Below are 16,164 nucleotides of genomic sequence, written 5' to 3'. Positions count from 1 at the left end.
CTGACTTCTTTTTGTCATCTTGTGGCCAAAATTGGTTACATTTTCTTTGAATTGAATTTCAAGTTTTAACAAGACAACTACTTAAGAGCCCATGAATTGGATCCCATATGCAAGGCACAATACTTTTATGTCGGATCCTATCTTTGAATTGAGTCAGGTTGAAGACACTAGTCTGTTACATAAAGTACTGGTACAGAATCCAAGAGTTAACTGACAGTTATAAAATTTGTAACATAATTAAAATACAGTTTAAAATGATATTAACCTTTAGCCTGCATTAACAGTGCAGATCGTGATCAGCCTGCGCAGATATTCAGTCTTTAAATTTTCAATGAACATCCCTGTGAATAATAAGTGGTGTTTCCCAAATTGAATGATGGACCAGTTCATTTTAGAAATTTAGCAGGGTAAAGGTTTAAGGAATAGCAATCTATGTTAAACTTTGCTTTAATTTTCTTTCAGATTATATCCTCAGTTCAGTATTGTCATCAAAAGAATATAGTCCATAGAGATTTAAAAGTAAGTATTGTAACAGATACGTTAATTTTTGTTTTCATTCATGTACAAAACTTGCAAAAAAAACTGTTTGAATAGAGACCACTTGACCCTGAAGTTCACCAGTTTCTGATCAACCATCTATAATTTGTTTAGACTTGTGAAGAAAGACCACTAGCTAATGAAGACCATGTTTAAGCTGCTCTGACGAGTATATTGCTTTTGTGTAAAGAGTTTCCCATACGAAAGACATACAACATATATTTGAAATAACTCAATTTGTCACTATGCACATTATTTTGATTTATCAGTATCTGACGTCATCTAAAAATGTGCATAAATAATTTACTTAAAATTAATCCATGCTGTTAAAAGTCAGCAGATTTAAGCTTGTTATATTTTGTTCAACATTAATGTACCTATCTTAATCTCTTTTATAACTGTGTTAATCTACACCTGCAGGTAATGTTCTATAAATAAGCCATTTTAATGTTTATTACAGGTATGTAAGTGGTAATTAGCTAAACGCTTATTTTCTTATTACAGGCTGAAAATCTGTTATTAGATGCCGATATGAACATCAAGATTGCAGATTTTGGCTTTAGTAATGAATTTGTACCTGGGAACAAATTAGACACATTTTGTGGTAGTCCGCCTTATGCAGCACCAGAACTTTTTCAGGGTTTGTAGTGAAAACATTTCATTTAAGACCATTTAAAGCAACATACATATTTTAGTTATGTGGAGGTCCAGTACATTACTTGTATAGAAAAGGAATATTTAACATGAAAATAATAGATAATTTTCGCCATTTTCTCTGTGTTAAGGCTGGTAGTAAATAATATGAAAATAGTAGATAATATTCTTCATTTCTTTTAAGGTTGGTAGCAAACTGCAACCAATTTTATATAAATTGAAAAAAAATTCAACTTTAGAATTTAAAGACTTAGTTTCGTTGATATTTATTTTAGTTGTATACATTGATCTTCAAATACTGCCAGAAAATATTGGCAAAAGACAAGTGTATTCTAGGATACTATGTGAAATAGTCAATATATATAATGCTGTATACACCATATAATAATCAGGGATCACATGTTATGTAACAGGCTTTCAATTGCTTCTTTTTCTTCACAGGCAAAAAATACGATGGTCCCGAGGTAGATGTATGGAGTTTAGGAGTTATCTTATATACACTAGTCAGTGGGTCATTACCTTTTGATGGGCAAAACTTAAAGGTGAGTTAGTTAAATTTTGGTCTGTAATGTAAGAATGCTGCCGAATTGAAAATCTAATGTGCATTTTTCAGCAACTATCAGTATTTTGGAACTGTACAAGGGGCCTTTATGTAATTTACTTGGAATCATTTGCCCCTCACTATAGTAAGTTTAAACAGAGCTAAATTCCTTAGAAAGCTATAACACAGGCTTGTGGAAGGTCTGTGGTTATACCTAGACCCCCAACCTTTGCTTGGAGAAGGGTAATATCAAGATATGTAACACTACTTGAAATGTGCCATAGTGACTAAACCAGTGTGCGAATGACTTCTGTAGAATTTGTAAAAGGATCTGTAGGGATTTGACCTTCAGAGGCTTTTACATCATAGATGCTGCCATTGAGTTGAATGTTGTCTTGTATATTTATGCCCCCCTTCAAAGAAGGAGGGGTATATTGTCCTGCAGATGTCGGTCGTTATGTAGACCAATCGGTTGTCAGATGATAACTCAAGAACACTTGGGCCTAGGATCATGGAAGTTGATAGGGAGGTTGATCATGACCTGCAGATGAACCCTATTGATTTTGAGGTCAGTAGGTCAAAGATCAAGGTCACAGTGACTCGGAACAGTTAAACTGTTTCCGGGCGATAACTTGAGAACACTTGGCCCTAGGATCACAAAACTTAATAGGAAGGTTGATCATGACCAGCAGATGACCCCTATTGATTTTGAAGTCAGTAGGTCAAAGTTCAAGGTCACAGTGACCCAGAACAGTTAAACCATTTCTGGACTATAACTTGAGAATGGTTAGGCCTAGGATCACAAAACTTGATAGGGAGGTTGATCTTGACCAGCAGATGACCCCTGAGATCAGTAGGTCAAAGGTCAAGGTCACATTGACCCAGAACAATAGAACTTTTTTTGCCAAATAACTGCATAATGCTTTGTTTAAGATCACTTTGATATGGAGGTCACTTATGACTGGTAAATGACCTATGATTATTGATTTGAGGTCAGTACGTCAAATGTCCAGTGCAGTGACCAAATAATTTCTGTTCCTTGTGCAGTTACTGAATGCATCAATGGGGGCATTTCGTGTTCTACAAGCTCTTGTTTAAATGTTGCTGAGTGTAGCAGTCATTAGAGTCATTAATACATATGTCAGTCATTCACTTATCATGTCTTAGATGTGATAATGAAATTTTAGTCTTAATGGCACTGGTGGCTTAATGGTACTTGCACTGTAATGGTGCTCTATTAGTTTGTGTCTGGGAATATCAAAGTTTCTCCTTCGTAGGAGCAAAAATGCTGGTTAAAAATGTTTAGCAGTAAAAATACTAAAATAAAAAAATGTGGTAGTGTAAAAAGAATTTTAAAGTGAAAATAAGTGTATAGGGGACTTACAGTTTTTATGGCAAAAAGATTGTCTTAAAATATTTTGAAAACTTTGTTTTTGTAAAATGAAAATTATGCAAATTTCTTTGTAAAGCACTTTCGAAGTGATGAACCAGATCAACTAAGTAGGATCTTTTTTACAAATTTCAGTTCCGTTTTCACTTTGTTTGCTATTTCTCAATGTCAATATAAATATTTTATCAAAATGTTTGAACAAATAAAAGAAATGTTTTTCTTCTACAATGAATGAGTCACTTTAAATGAATGAAAAACCTATGCAGAAAGTTTATCTTGCTCATACATATTGTATTTGTAATAGCATTGTAATGCTTTCTAGACTTCTATGCTAAAGAGGGCATTTATCAGAGTGATTCGAAGACCTTGTTAGGCAAAATGCTGAGTATTATTGAAGCAAGAGTATTTGAAATCGGTATTATTCCTGAAGACATATGCTTCTTGTGGTTGGTCAATCCAAGGTGCACTTATATTTGTTTAATTCTGATTTATTTTATCTCGATTGTGATGAAAGCTTCAAACTTATTTGAACCACTCTCGCCAATACTGGTGTCATATGAGAAGGCATGGTCGTGACCCCAGTGGGGATTGAACCCACAACCCCCCTGGTTAAGCAGCCGACACCTTAACCACTAGATCACCGCTCTCCTTGCACTTAGATTTGACCTTGCCCATCCATCCATCAAAATTTGTGTTCTGCATATCTAAAAAAGTATTCAGCATGTAAACTTGTGCACCCTGTGTGGGGATAGGGATTTCACAGAGCTTTAGTTAAAAATATGCATACAGTGACAGGATTTAGGGCACTCTTGTCTTATGGACACACATCTAGTTTGTTTTTCCAGTCAAATGTCAGATCTTAGAATTTTTGTTTCCACAAAACAACCATAACAATATTAACAACAGAAATTTAATTCTAGCAAAACGTTTTCACATTAATACTGATAAAAATAATATGTGAACAAGGAACTTTCATATCAAAGATAATTACTGAATGTGATCAGGGTTTGACATATGGCATGTTAGCCATTTACATCATAGATAGGCAAGGGTAGGTGGATTGAACTGTGGTAACATCTATTTCCTTGGCATCTGTATAGATAAAATAGCATTAATGTAATTTGATTTTGATGGAAACCCAATTTAGATGTCTGCATTTGACAGTTATTTTTATACACTGAGCACCAGTCCAGTGTAGGTTGTGTTTTTTCGCAGTGCTTTTATTTTGGCATTTGGAAAGACTTCAGCCTTATCTACTTTTATAAAGAGTATATGCTTTGCAGCTGAATAAAATATAACCTTCCAAGTATATCCAATCTAAGTTACATAAAGTAACATGATAAAGTAATTGAGGTCTTGAAAACTTTGTTGTGAACCTTTACATGCATTTGTATTTTCTTTGGTATTTTTCAGGAATTAAGAGAAAGAGTTTTACGGGGGAAATACAGAATACCTTTTTATATGTCAACAGACTGTGAAAATTTATTAAAAAGATTTTTAGTGTTAAATCCTACTAAAAGAGCTAGTTTAGAGGTAAGTTTACATGTTTCTTAAATAGATTTGGTTCTTGAAATTAACAGTGTTCTGCATTTATTTTAAATTTGGTAGTAATAAAACAAAGAAAATTGTGAAATGTTCAGTGCTTTATTTGTTAAAAATGCAGCTTTATTATGAATGATGCTTAAGTTATTTTTCTTTGAACTATCCAAAAAAAATTGGAAGAAATGGATTGGCGACTTTTATAAGGGGAGGGAGTCTTTTTTTTTGTAGATAACCAGATAAATGTTTACTATGACCTGTTTCATTTTATTTTGTGAAGTGCATTAAAATGTTTATCCTTGGTTGTTGTATGCTAAATTTATCATTGCATAACTTTATCAATGGATTATTGAAAGATAAACAAAACAAAAAAATGTACTCCCAAGATTGTTCAATTACAAATTTTCTATTTTTGATACTTGTTTATTCATGAAGGTTAATTCAAGATAATCGTAGTTGACAAAAACGAAAATGGTTGTTTTGTTTTACATATAATGTAACTATGCTTAGCATCACTTCAGGCAGGACTGGTGTTTTTGCTGTACGTTGGGTAATTTAAGTAAAGGTTTTATGTAGCAATTTCATGGCCTGCAGTCACATTTGCGGTGATAAGAACTTTTGAAACATGAAGGTTTGTGACATGATGCTGATCCAAGATTCATGAATAATTTTGAATTCACAAGTGGCATTATTCTTAAGATTCATGAAGTTTTGAATTCATGAATGGCATTATTCTCAAGATTAATGAATGTTTTGAATTCACGAGTGGCATTATTCTCAAGATTAATGAATGTTTTGAATTCACAAATGGCATTATTCTTAAGATTCATGAATGTTTTGAATTCACGAGTGGCATTATTCTCAAGATTCATGAATGTTTGGAATTCACGAGTGGCATTATTCTCAAGATTCATGAATGTTTGAATTCACAAATGGCATTATTCTTAAGATTCATGAATGTTTTAAATTCATGAGTGGCATTATTCTCAAGAATCACAAATATTTGGAATTCTAAGTGGCATTTTTCTTAAAATTCATGAACGTTTTGAATTCATGAATTATTCTGAATAATTGCTAAAATAAAACTATTGCCAATATTGCCCAAGTTACAGTACAAGTTTCTACTTCAACAGAATCATCTAGGGGAACCTGCAAATTTTTAGGATACTTTTGCATATTTTTTACCACCACTTGTAGAGTACTGATTACATAAGCAAATGTTTCCTGCAAGTATTGCCTATTAAGATCTGGTAAAATAATTAAGGCAGCAATCGATGATTTTACATGCTAACAGCAGCTGTTCTCGTCTTTTCATTACTGTAGATGATTTAAGTTACACTAAGGGAAAGAAATGATGCGTGAAATTGGGTCATTATACTAGTCCTGTTTTATGTGAAGTATGACGTCAGTTGTTACTTTTCTAGTGAATTCTTTTAAATAAGTTTGTTTATCACAAGCAGTGACAGACTATATATTGATACAAACTGATTTAAAAGCGTGTGAACCACTTTTCGGAATATGAGTGACTGGAGCAGTTTTATTTGGGTATATTGGTCGGTGGACTATATCGTCATAACATTTTCATAACATATTTGTAGTTGATGTAATTTTTACACTATTACTGTGAAGATATCAACTGATAATTATTTTGACACTTGTTGTCTTACTGATAAAAGGAAGTGATTTGAGACGTTCCCCACAAAAACCACACGCATGCAGACAGACATAGTTTTTTTGAATAATCTAAAAACTGAAGATCAATTATATGTATACAGGCTGTATGTTTTGTTCTGTATTATCAAAATATTTAATAAAATCCTTGTTTTGACTGATATGGTTGCTTCAAAAACCAACCTTTTTAAAATCAAAATTTTGTATTGATGAAGATAATATTCTATAAAATTTACTTCAGAAGAAAAAAGGTTTTCTAAAGATACTACTGTTTTGTTCATATAAAGTTAAGTGTTTTATTTATTTACAATGAGTCATACCGGTAATAATTTTAATGAAGTGTCGTGATTTTGCAATTTATGCAAATGATTCGATACATTTGCATGGTAGAGAGATTACATGTGAAAATAACAGAAAATTATGTCGGTATGTAGATTTATTTTAATAGATATATGATAGTGGTTTTATAATTATAATTGATCAGGTCAGTTTTACACAGATTGATAAGTGACTGATACAGAGTGATCGTGCAGTGTACAAAACCTTGAAATGACACTAAAAATTAGCCTTGAGGGAGGAGATTGTGAAATGTATAAACACATGGATAGATTTCATTCATGTAAAATGATGAATTGCATCTGAAGTAAGGAGTCCAGAATAGGTCAAAATTAAATAGGTTTTTAATTGGGATTAGGCTTAAAAGAAAGAGGTTGGGGATGGGTTGGAAGTTTAGCACATCAACATGGTTTGGATGAAGTAAGCAGAAGTGAAGAATCTTGCGATAGGTGTTGAAAAAAAGCAGGAAATGAGCCGCACCATGAAAAAACCAACATAGTGCATTTGTGACCAGCATGGATCCTGACCAGCCTGCGCATCCGCAGTCTGATCAGGATCCATGCTGTTCACTAATTGTTTCTCTAATTGCAATAGGCTTTGAAAGCGAACAGCATGGATCCTGACCAGACTGCTTGGATGCGCAGGCTGGTCTGGATCCATGCCGGTCGCAAATGCACTATGTTGGTTTTCTTGTGGTGCGGCTCAAATAACATTGAAATATCACAGTCATGGCTTTGTTGAAGGTGGGCCAAAATTAAATGGGCATTTATTCGGGATGTTTCAAAGCAGTTGGGTGATGAAAAAAGTTAAGAACATTAAAATGGTTTTGTTGAAGTAAGCAGCTGTCCTGAATCAAGTGATAAAAAAAAATTAAAAAAACAGTTTTAAGTATCATATAATTATTATTATGTTGAACATAAAGGGATTCTAGAGGAAGGGGGTGCAAAGAAATATCTAGCATGAAGACATGGTTTTGATGAAGTAAGATACTTGCATTTATGCAGTTCCACATATTGTTGACTTATATTTTCGATCATTATTGTTGTTTTATTGTCATTTTTTTCTGCTTTGAAACTGCAGGGGGAAAAGGTTTTAAGGCCAAAGATAAAATGTTTTTGTTCCCTTTTATTTTTACCCAGTTCAGTGACAAATATTGTGTAAAGTTTTAAAAGATGTTGTGACATCATTATACACAAACTGTAGTAGATAGTAGTATTGCCTCAAAACTGGTATTAAAGTGGTGGTAATGTTTTATTTTTGGCCTTGGAAAGCTTCAAAACAAATCAGTATTTCAAACTTGTAGAAACTTTGTGTAGAAACGTCTTTTACTTTGCCAGAAAAAAATCCGCTTTCCTTTAAGTTTTTCTTTTGCGCAGAATACAAGTAAATAATGTACTGTGTAAAAAGAGGTACAACATATTTCACATGTTTTCCTTAGTTTCAAACACTTCACATTAACATCTCTGCTATCTGTTTAATATCCTCTCCACATTTTCAGAAAAAAAGCCTGTCGTTCAATTTTATCAATTGGAAAAAGAGCTAATGTGATATTTTTAATGCCCGGAAGGTCACATTGTTGGTCTGATTGCAAGCTAGTCAATCCTAGATATTTTGTCACAGCTATAACTTTTTAATTCAGGAGATTTCAATGAAACTTAATGTGATGTGGTGTGTGACATGCACAAGTCAAGTATGTGCCTCCAAGGTCAAAGCATATACAAGGACACTCCACTTAACTTCTCAGTGACAACTTATATGATACAAAAATTGAAAGAAAATTCTCGATTTTTCAGCACATAATTTCTTCAAGAGTTCTTTTTCTTGACTGTCTAAATATTCATTGCAAAATGGGATTTATTGAAACAGCTTTCACATGCTGTCAGGGGAGATAACAACCAAAGTGAGCTTTTCCTCATCCCAGTTATTTACTAAAATGTCATTAACATCACATCCTTTCAAAATTCAGTTTTGAGTGGCATATTCTTGCTTGTTTCAATAGTTGATAAGGTGTTGCCAGCTGAATCCAGAGGTCATGTGTTTGAGCCAAACAGAGACCATGTTTGTATTGATACTGGAACTTATTTTCTTCAAGAGGCCTGGAGTGTCTCAAGATTTCTAAGACAAAATAGATGCAATATCTTGCTATTTCTTGTGTAAAAAAAAAATTTAATATCCAAAATGCCAGTATGGGTTAAAGCAGAGACCATACATTAATGACTTACATGTCCATACAGTCCGACACTTTTCAGTATAATTGTCCTGTGTGGTATTAATCATTTTGTTTTTTTGTGCCTCTATCTGCCTACAGCAAATAATGCGGGAGAAGTGGATTAATATAGGAATGGAGGAAGACGAACTCAAGCCATATGTAGAATGTTCCCAAGACGTGTTAGATCCCATTCGCATAGGTAACTGAAATCCCTGTAGTCCTGCGCTGATCTTGCTGTCACGGTCATGCATGCTTGTAGCACTGTAGCAAAGGCCATACTTTATTCACAAACTAACATGTGAATGGAGTATTGCCAAAATCTTTTAGATTTAGATGAAATTAGTAAATGTTCTGATCTTACTGATGTAAACATAATGATTGAATATGGAAGATGTCATTAATACTATTCTTTTGAAATGTTTAAGTTAGAGCGAGTAATAGCATGCATGGCCTAGAAAGGCAGATCCCTTGTGTTGTTGTGCACTACATATGAGCCCTGCGCAGCTTAGATTCTTGCATCATGTTGGTACAAAGATATACAAACATTGTTCCGGGTGAAAAAAATGTTGGGGGATGGGGTGTGGACAATATCATGGACATCTTTTCATATACATGGTGAAAATAGCAGGAAAAACACATTTAAACCTGGGAACAATGATTGTGTATCTTGTATGTCTGCAGCGATATTTTACAGAAGGATGACATAATACGGCCATTGCAAGTATTCTTGTAGTTGTGCAAAATTTTATATGCCAAAAATACTGCTGAATTTTACAAATAAAAGTAATATATAGATAAATATATATTGAAATGGGAAAATGCTGTTTTCCGATTAAGACCAAAATTTAATGTTTCCATTTAATAAGACAAGAATGTTTGCTACAGTATTGTGTTGATCTTTCCTGTAGAATATCGTGGAGCAGATGAAATTCTGTGTACAATTATTTTCATGTGAACTTAAACTGATGTTCGTTTTTCATCAGACAATTATGAAGGATAGATGGATCAATATGGGCTTGGAGGAGAATGAATTAAAGCCGTACAAAGAGCCGCCCAAAGATATTTGCGATACAAAACGGATAGGTAAACACGAGCCATTTTTTGGTTCACACAACCATGCAGTGTATTTGCTCTGCAGTATTTTTTTCTCTTTTTTTTTTTCCAAGGAGAGATTTGATTATTTAATGTTTTTACATTTGGTGTTTGTGGTTTCTCCACCTGTTCTGTACCTTGATTGATACATTAATATACGTACCTGCTCAAAAAATGGAAGCTTTTCTTCATTTAGAGGGAACTGTGCAAAACCGATAAAAATACTTTTAGATTGGACAAGATATATCAGTTTTGCACAGTTCTTACGACTACCAATGCTAATATCACTGTGAAATTTGCCAGGTTTTTCAATTTATTACCAAAGCTAATTTTGCAAAAACAAATGAGCCGTGCCATGGGAAAACCAACATAGTGGGTTTGCGACCAGCATGGATCCAGACCAGCCTGCGCATCCGCACAGTCTGGTCAGGATCCATGCTGTTCGCTTTCAAAGTCTATTGCAATTAGAGAAGCTGTTAGCGAACAGCATGGATCCTGACCAGATAGCGCGGATGCGCAGGCTGGTCTGGATCCATGCTGGTCGCAAACCCACTATGTTGGTTTTCTCATGGCACGGCTCAAATGTTTAATATTGCGTAACTAAAACTGACTAATTGGATTTGATTTATTATTGGCATTATCGGAACTCCTGTTTATAGAAATACTTTTAAGGAACCAATAAGTCTGAAATTATTTTATTCAAATGAGGATTTCTCGTCTTGATAATGACCAAAAGTTTGGATTTCAGAAACTTGGAAAATGAATAGAGTTTTGAAATTGCATATTAAAAAGACAAAAAAATACTGGCTTCCTATTTCATATTGGTAGATGCTTCTGCTAAAAGCCATGGCATGACAAATAACATTAGCATATTGTATGATGTTTTATGAGTTATTTGTAAAGAAGTGTTTGTTTTAACTAATTGTCAGAATTATTTTTAGCTCAGCTATACAAGGTTTATGGAGAGCTGTTGTTCTTGCCCCTATGCAGATTTTACATTCACAGCTTGATGAAATTTTTCTTGCTCTTTCATATTACTAGATGGACTCCCTTCAAACTTAAAATTGTTGTTCCTCATCATCACCTACATATATGAATGACACAAGTGCCATAACTCTGACACCAGTATTTTGAGAATTACACTCCCCTTCTACTTAGAATTTTTGAGGTTAAAGTTTCGACACATTTTTTCTTCTATTTTCATTTTTAGCTCACCTGTCACAAAGTGACAAGGTGAGCTTTTGTGATCGCGCTGTGTCCGTCGTCCCTGCATGTGTCCGTAAACTTTTGCTTGTGACCACTCTAGAGGTCACATTTTTCATGGGATCTTTATGAAAGTTGGTCAGAATGTTCATCTTGATGATATCTAGGTCAAGTTCGAAACTGGGTCACGTGCCTTCAAAAACTAGGTCAGTAGGTCTAAAAATAGAAAAACCTTGTGACCTCTCTAGAGACCATATATTTCACAAGATCTTCATGAAAATTGGTCAGAATGTTCACCTTGATGATATCTAGGTCAAGTTCGAAACTGGATCACGTGCCATCAAAAACTAGGTCAGTAGGTCTAAAAATAGAAAAACCTTGTGACCTCTCTAGAGGCCATATATTTCACAAGATCTTCATGAAAATTGGTCAGAACGTTCACCTTGATGATATCTAGGTCAAGTTCGAAACTGGGTCACGTGCCTTCAAAAACTAGGTCAGTAGGTCAAATAATAGAAAAACCTTGTGACCTGTCTAGAGGCCATATTTTTCATGGGATCTGTATGAAAGTTGGTCTGAATGTTCATCTTGATGATATCTAGGTCAACTTAGAAACTGGGTCACGTGCGGTCAAAAACTAGGTCAGTAGGTCTAAAGATAGAAAAACCTTGTGACCTCTCTAGAGGCCATATATTTCATGAGATCTTCATGAAAATTGGTCAGAGTGTTCACCTTGATGATATCTAGGTCAAGTTCGAAAGTGGGTCATGTGCCATCAAAAACTAGGTCAGTAGGTCAAATAATAGAAAAACCTTGTGACCTCTCTAGAGGCCATATTTTTCATGGGATCTGTATGAAAGTTGGTCTGAATGTTCATCTTGATGATATCTAGGTAAAGTTTGAAAGTGGGTCAGGTGCCGTCAAAAACTAGGTCAGTATGTCAAATAATAGAAAAACCTTGTGACCTCTCTAAAGGCCATATTTTTCATGGGATCTGTATGAAAATTGGTCTGAATGATCATCTTGATGATATCTCGGTCAAGTTCGAAACAGGGTCATGTGCGGTCAAAAACTAGGTCAGTAGGTCTAAAAATAGAAAAACCTTGTGACCTCTCTAGAGGCCATACTTGTGAATGGATCTCCATAAAAATTGGTCAGAATGTTCACCTCGATGATATCTAGGTTAAGTTAGAAACTGGGTCACGTGTCTTCAAAAACTAGGTCAGTAGGTCAAATAATAAAAAAAACCTTGTGACCTCTCTAGAGGCCATACTTTTCATGGGATCTGTATGAAAGTTGGTGTGAATGTTCATCTTGATGATATATAGGTCAAGTTTGAAACTAGGTCAACTGCAGTCAAAAACTAGGTCAGTAGGTCTAAAATTATTAAAATCTTTCGACCTCTCTAGAGGCCATATTTTTCAATGGATCTTCATGAAAATTGATCTGAATGTTCAACTTGATGATATCTAGGTCCGTGTCGAAACTGGGTCACGTGCGTTCAAAAACTAGGCCGGTAGGTATAAAAATAGAAAAACCTTGTGACCTGTCTAGAGGCGTTATTTTTCACGAGATCTTCATGAAAATTAGTGAGAATGTTCACCTTGATGATACCTAGGTAAAGTTCAAAACAGGGTCACGTACCTTCGAAAACTAGGTCAATAGGTCAAATAATAGAAAAACCTTGTGACCTCTCTAGAGACGACATTTTTCAATGGATCTTCATGAAAATTGGTCAGAATTTTTATCTTGATAATATTTAGGTAAAGTTCAAAACTGGGTCACATGAGCTCAAAAACTAGGTCACTATGTCAGATAATAGAAAAAAAGACGTCATACTCAAAACTGGGTCATATGGGAAGAGGTGAGCTATTCAGGACCATCATAGTCCTCTTGTCAAACAAGTATTCTCTATTTTTCACTGTATTTCTGACATCAGTTGGATTTGATTCTAACTTAAAACAATTGTTTCATATTGTCACCCACATATGACACAAGGACCATAACTCTGGCACCAGTATTTCATGGATTATACCCCTTTTATACATAGATCTTCTAGCAGAAGTTCTGAGGTACTTCCATTTTATCTGTATTATTTCTGAATAGATTTGATTTAGACCTAAATGTTCCACATAATCACCCACTTCATACGACACAAGATCCATTACTCTTGGAGAAATATTCCGTGAATATATACAGTTTTACTTGAAATTTCTGGTATTTGTTTTGATGCACTTTCTCTCTGTTATTACTGAATGAATTGGATTTGAGCGCAAACAGTTTTTCCGCATGAGCTCGTATATCGTATAATTATGATAAGGTCCTGATGTGTTTATGTACACATCATTTTCTTTTAAATGGAATAATAAGGGCACTCGTACACCCCAATTTTCATTACTTATTTGAATTTATCTTGTCATTTCAGAATTCACACATGAAATGTTTTGTTTCCTCTGCAGGGGTATTAATGACTCCAGTGATAGCTCTAGTTTCCTCTTAATTGCCACATTCACTATCCAGCATGAAAGTAGTCATGGCTACTGTTACTCTGACAGCTCTTGTGAAATGTTGTTCTAGATTTTCTTTTTTTTTCTGTGTTAATCATTTTTACCCAAAAATAATTTTTTTTATGAAATATTGTATTGTAGACAAAGTTGAGTAATTGGATAGATAGTATTTACCTTAAAGCTATACTGGTTGGGAACCATTTTCCGGACACATTTTCATTTTTCGGATCCATTATTCCCTAAAAAAGTATTTGACATAAATGAAACCCACACTGCACAAACTTCAGCTCCTTCCAAGTCCGATGTAGTAATCAGCATCGCGTTGTGACATAAAATATGGGTTCCATGGGGCCTCAAATGGGATCACTAAAATAAGTTAATTTTCCCGTCAGGTAAACCAGTATCCGGACAAATATTTTGACTGTGTTTTGTTTTTAATTTGATATCAAAATAAGTAATAAAACTATTTCTACACATTTCTTTATCATTCATCTCTTCAAAATTGCACATGAAACATAACCCGACGTTCAATAGCAGCTACGAAAGCGAACCGAGGTTGACTATAAAAAATTAGATTTCGTCTTATACGAATTCTTGATAGTTCCAATAGATATAGAATAAATTAGTGCAAAAATCGACAGCCCTGCATCTTACGTAACCTTTAGCGTGAAATTAAAAGTAGAACATGTTATCAGCAAACAATCATTATGTAGTTTGATTATTTCTTCCCCACTTGATACCTCGGCATGTGTGAACTACTGCGCATGCGCAATGCTATCTTCATGCCCCGTTAAGACAGAAAGTTGTTTTGTAAACGCAGATGAGTTATCATCAAATACCCAAACATATACAGCCTAATAAAATAGTGGTTTGTTGTAGACATGAAGAACAAACATCTAAATGATCTAGATAAAACAATTACACAAATAACAAAGAAATAAAGCGGATATTACATGTGTCCGGAAACTGGTCCTGTCCGGAAACTGCTTCCCAACCAGTATAGCATCTTGATTGATGATTTATAAACAAAAATTTTATTTCAAAAGAAACTTCTTATAAATAATGCTTACTGTATTTACTGAGTGCATGTATACGAATTGTTTTGAAGAGTTTTTTTTTCTTCAGGTTTTCATTTTCGAACCATAAACATCCTAAATCACAGTGTGTTATTTGTTCAAAGTGCTATATAACATGTACAATGTTATTTGTCATGCCTATATACCTAATAGATACTACATATTTCAAATATATCCGTGTTGGAAATAGCAAATTTTATATCTAATTTGGCTGTATAACTGCAGTGCTTGGCAAAAGTCTTTAAGTATTCAATGCTAGTTTTATAATGTAAATACAGTTGGAACTCTGTATCTTGATTTCCAGTGGATCGAGTGTTTTACTTCAAGGTAACCGAAATTCAACTTAAAATAGTATTTTGTGCGTGTTTTTAGGATTGGACTTGAAAATGTCTTTGAGATAGCCTGAAATTTGAGGTAGGCGTGTTTGAGATATCAAATTTCAACTGTATTTCACAATAAATGAGCCATGCCATGAGAAAACCAACATACGGGCTTTGCGCCCAGCATGGATCCAGACCAGCCTGCGCATCCATGCAGTCTGGTCAGGATCCATGCTGTTCGCTTTCAAAGCCGATTGCAATTAGAGAAACTGTTAGCGAACAGCATGGATCCTGACCAGACTACGCAGATGCGCAGGCTGGTCTGGATCCATGCTGGTCGCAAACCCACTATGTTGATTTTCTCATGGCGTGGCTCAAATACTGTTTGATAATTTTCTGAAATGCCGTCATATTTTATTATTTTGTTGGGGCACTGCAGTATGCTTAACATTACTTTCTGGGCATATTTCAGAAACGGGGTTCATTCAAGTCAAAACAAAACATAAACACTTCCTTTTGGAAATGCATAGCAGTTTTAAAATAATGAGTACAATATATATTATTACGCAAGAATATATGCTCAGAAAGTGCCAACATTGTGGATTATTCGAGTATACTAGAATTGGAGTATAGGTGTAAATAGCATCAGAAACTAACAGAGAAAATGTACCCGACTAACTGAATGTTAGTTTATACAGTCTCTATATAATATCTAATGGGAAGGAATCAAATTAGCAGAATTTTACCATTATACTTACAATTTTAAAAAAAAAAAGTGGTAAAAAATTATGTGCTTAAGGGGAAACCTTTTTGTGTCTTTGTAAAGAAAAGTGCTGTATTTTTCTGCATCTTTCCAGATAATGTTTAAAGTTATGGACCCATAATGACAGTTGGAAATTTTCATTTGGTTATGCAACTTCAGTATATTCCAGCTGATAAGAATATCTGCATGCTTGTTTGAGCTACAAGAAGGGCAGAAAATACATATTAATATGGAAAATAGGTGTCCTCTACCTTAAGCAACTGTTTTAAAAATAACTAGAGCTAGTAAGAGACTGGCTTGACTTGCATTTGGTTTGTACAGGGATA

General features: G+C 34.3%; 1 protein-coding gene across 9 annotated transcripts in view; it reads left to right on the top strand.

Annotated features, from left to right (window-relative positions):
- The window catches only part of LOC123532198 (MAP/microtubule affinity-regulating kinase 3-like), an 81,381-nt gene that overhangs the window by 34,011 nt on the left and 31,206 nt on the right, over positions 1 to 16,164 (top strand). For 8 of the 9 annotated variants that reach the window (XM_045313607.2, XM_045313616.2, XM_045313602.2 and 5 more), the window contains exons 7-11: positions 463 to 519; positions 1,042 to 1,177; positions 1,633 to 1,733; positions 4,536 to 4,655; positions 8,977 to 9,076. In XM_045313607.2, the coding sequence (XP_045169542.1) occupies positions 463 to 519; positions 1,042 to 1,177; positions 1,633 to 1,733; positions 4,536 to 4,655; positions 8,977 to 9,076 (514 nt within the window). Of the gene's footprint in view, positions 1 to 462; positions 520 to 1,041; positions 1,178 to 1,632; positions 1,734 to 4,535; positions 4,656 to 8,976; positions 9,077 to 9,860; positions 9,961 to 16,164 lie in introns of all 9 variants that reach the window. The other variant, XM_045313581.2, reaches the window with a different exon arrangement.

This window comes from Mercenaria mercenaria, chromosome 1 (genome assembly GCF_021730395.1).
Source record: "Mercenaria mercenaria strain notata chromosome 1, MADL_Memer_1, whole genome shotgun sequence".
Taxonomy (NCBI): domain Eukaryota; kingdom Metazoa; phylum Mollusca; class Bivalvia; order Venerida; family Veneridae; genus Mercenaria; species Mercenaria mercenaria.
The sequence above is the reverse complement of the archived record's forward strand: the minus strand, read 5'-3'. Positions and strand labels throughout refer to the sequence as shown.